Here is a 3,127-nt window from a genome sequence, read left to right on the forward strand (position 1 = left end):
AATTTGTACGAGGCCGCCTACAATTGACACGCCACATTGCATCAACTAATGGTTGTCATGTCACTGATAATAAAGTACATATTTCATGCAGAACGCTCTGTCTTCAGTCTTTCAAATAATATGTTTAGATATTCAGGAGGCTGTATGTTTGATTTATCACAGCACTATAAGAAAAGGGGCTCCTCAAAATCCATTGTGAGACTAAAAACGTCCTAAGACTCGTCAATAACAACGACGAGACAGCCTATAGACAGACAAGAAGCGCAGTGTCTAACAGCGATGTGCAGTGGAAACAACCTGGAGATGAACACAAAGAAAAGAAAGGACATCATAGAGGATTTTAGAAATGTTTTATTTGTTCTATTTGACTGTATACCTCTGTGTGCTATTGTAAGTGCTGTCGTGAGAGAGAGTAGACCAAGGTGCAGCGGAGTTAGTGTTCATCATTGAATATTTAATAACACTATACAAAACAAAATGAGAAAACTGACAGCCAAACAGTCCTGTCAGGTGCAAACACTAACAGAAACAATTACCCACCAAACCCAAAGGAAAAACATGCTCCTTATGTGTGACTCCCAATCAACAACAACGAACTTCAGCTGTGCCTGATTGGGAGCCACACACGGCCCAAAACACAGAAATACAAACACCTAGAAAAAGAACATAGAACGCCCACCCAATGTAACACCCTGGCCTAACCAAAATAAAGAACAAAAAACCCCTCTCTATGGCCAGGGTGTTACAGCTATGTAGGCCTGTAATATGTGAAGGCGCTCCAAAGAATAAAACGACCTCGTTTGGATAAAACGGCCTCGGTTGGATAAAACAACCTCGGCTGGATAAAACAACCTCAGCTGGATAAAAAGGCCTCGGCTGGATAAAACTACCTCGGCTGGATAAAACTACCTCGGCTGGATAAAACGACCTCGGCTGGATAAAACGGCCACGGTTGGATAAAACGGCCACGGCTGGATAAAACGCACTCGGCTGGATAAAACGCCCTCGGCTGGATAAATCCTCCTCGGTTGGATAAAAAGGCCTCGGTTGGATAAAAAGGCCTCGGCTGGATAAAACTACCTCGGCTGGATAAAACTACCTCGGCTGGATAAAACATCCTCGGCTGGATAAAACGTCCTCGGCTGGATAAAACGTCCTTGGCTGGATAAAACAATCTTTGTTGGATAAAACGTGCTCGGCTGGATAAAACGTCCTCGGCTGGATAAAACAACCTCGGTTGGATAATAGCGCTCGGCTGGATACAACGCGCTCGGCTGGATAAAAAACCTCGGCTGGATAAAACGCGCTCGGCTGGATAAAACGCGCTCGGCTGGATAAAACGTGCTCGGCTGGATAAAACAACCTCGGTTGGATAAAAAGGCCTCGGTTGGATAAAAAGGCCTCGGCTGGATAAAACTACCTCGGCTGGATAAAACGATCTCGGCTGGATAAAACGGCCACGGTTGGATAAAACGGCCTCGGCTGGATAAAACGCGCTCGGCTGGATAAAACGCGCTCGGCTGGATACAACGTCCTCGGCTGGATAAAACGGCCTCGGTTGGATAAAACGCGCTCGGCTGGATAAAACGCGCTCGGCTGGATAAAACGCGCTCGGCTGGATAAAACGCGCTTGGCTGGATAAAACGTGCTCGGCTGGATAAAAAACCTTGGCTGGATAAAACGCGATCGGCTGGATAAAACGCGCTCGGCTGGATAAAAAACCTCGGCTGGATAAAACGCGCTCGGCTGGATAAAACGCGCTCGGCTGGATAAAAAAACCTTGGCTGGATAAAACGCGCTCGGCTGGATAAAACGCGCTCGGCTGGATAAAACGCGCTCGGCTGGATAAAACGGCCTCGGCTGGATAAAACGCGCTCGGCTGGATAAAACGCGCTCGGCTGGATAAAACGCGCTCGGCTGGATAAAACCTCCTCGGCTGGATAAATCCTCCTCGGTTGGATAAAAAGGCCTCGGTTGGATAAAAAGGCCTCGGCTGGATAAAATGACCTCGGCTGGATAAAACGACCTCGGCTGGATAAAACTACCTCGGCTGGATAAAACGGCCACGGTTGGATAAAACGGCCTCGGCTGGATAAAACGAGCTCGGCTGGATAAAACGCGCAAGGCTGGATAAAACGACCTCGGCTGGATAAAAAGGCCTCGGTTGGATAAAACAACCACGGCTGGATAAAACAGCCTCGGCTGGATTAAACATGTGTCCATGTAAGCTTTAAGAAACAACAGATATTAATATTATCATGGATACATGTCCAGACATGTGGAGCAGTGAAAACAATCCCCTCCATTGTATTATTCAACTTGAAATTTGATGACCTGTCCTAGACTGACCCCAATATTCCAAAAGTGAAATGTTGCCTTTATTCATGTATCAACCTCGGCTGGATAAAACGACCTCGGTTGGATAAAACAACCTCGGCTGGAAAAAAAGGCCTCGGTTGGATAAAAAGGCCTCGGCTGGATAAAACTACCTCGGCTGGATAAAACTACCTCGGTTGGATAAAACAGCCTTGGCGGGATAAAACGTCCTCGGCTGGATAAAACGTCCTCGGCTGGATAAAACAATCTTTGTTGGATAAAATGTCCTCGGCTGGATAAAACGCGCTCGGCTGGATAAAACGCGCTCGGCTGGATAAAAAACCTCGGCTGGATAAAACGCGCTCGGCTGGATAAAACGCGCTCGGCTGGATAAAAAACCTCGGCTGGATAAAACGCGCTCGGCTGGATAAAACGCTCTCGGCTGGATAAAAAAACCTTGGCTGGATAAAACGGCCTCGGCTGGATAAAACGCACTCGGCTGGATAAAACGCACTCGGCTGGATAAAACGCGCTCGGCTGGATAAAACCTCCTCGGCTGGATAAATCCTCCTCGGTTGGATAAAAAGGCCTCGGTTAGATAAAAAGGCCTCGGCTGGATAAAACTACCTCGGCTGGATAAAACTACCTCGGTTGGATAAAACAGCCTTGGCGGGATAAAACGTCCTCGGCTGGATAAAACGTCCTCGGCTGGATAAAACAATCTTTGTTGGATAAAATGTCCTCGGCTGGATAAAACGTCCTCGGCTGGATAAAACAACCTCGGTTGGATAATAGCGCTCGGCTGGATACA

The 3,127-nt window shown here is 47.4% G+C and overlaps 1 protein-coding gene across 1 annotated transcript; it reads right to left on the reverse strand.

Moving 5' to 3' along the window:
• Window positions 1–333: 333 nt before the first annotated feature.
• On the reverse strand, window positions 334–2,041 carry LOC123731983 (putative cell agglutination protein pfl3; the record flags this gene model as incomplete). Its single annotated transcript, XM_045711368.1, has 2 exons — window positions 334–1,080; window positions 1,421–2,041. Coding segments are annotated over 2 exons (1,119 nt in total), but the record flags the coding sequence as incomplete, so codon positions are not given.
• Window positions 2,042–3,127: the final 1,086 nt, after the last annotated feature.

The sequence above is a fragment of the Salmo salar genome, unplaced genomic scaffold (assembly GCF_905237065.1).
Source record: "Salmo salar unplaced genomic scaffold, Ssal_v3.1, whole genome shotgun sequence".
Classification (NCBI taxonomy): domain Eukaryota; kingdom Metazoa; phylum Chordata; class Actinopteri; order Salmoniformes; family Salmonidae; genus Salmo; species Salmo salar.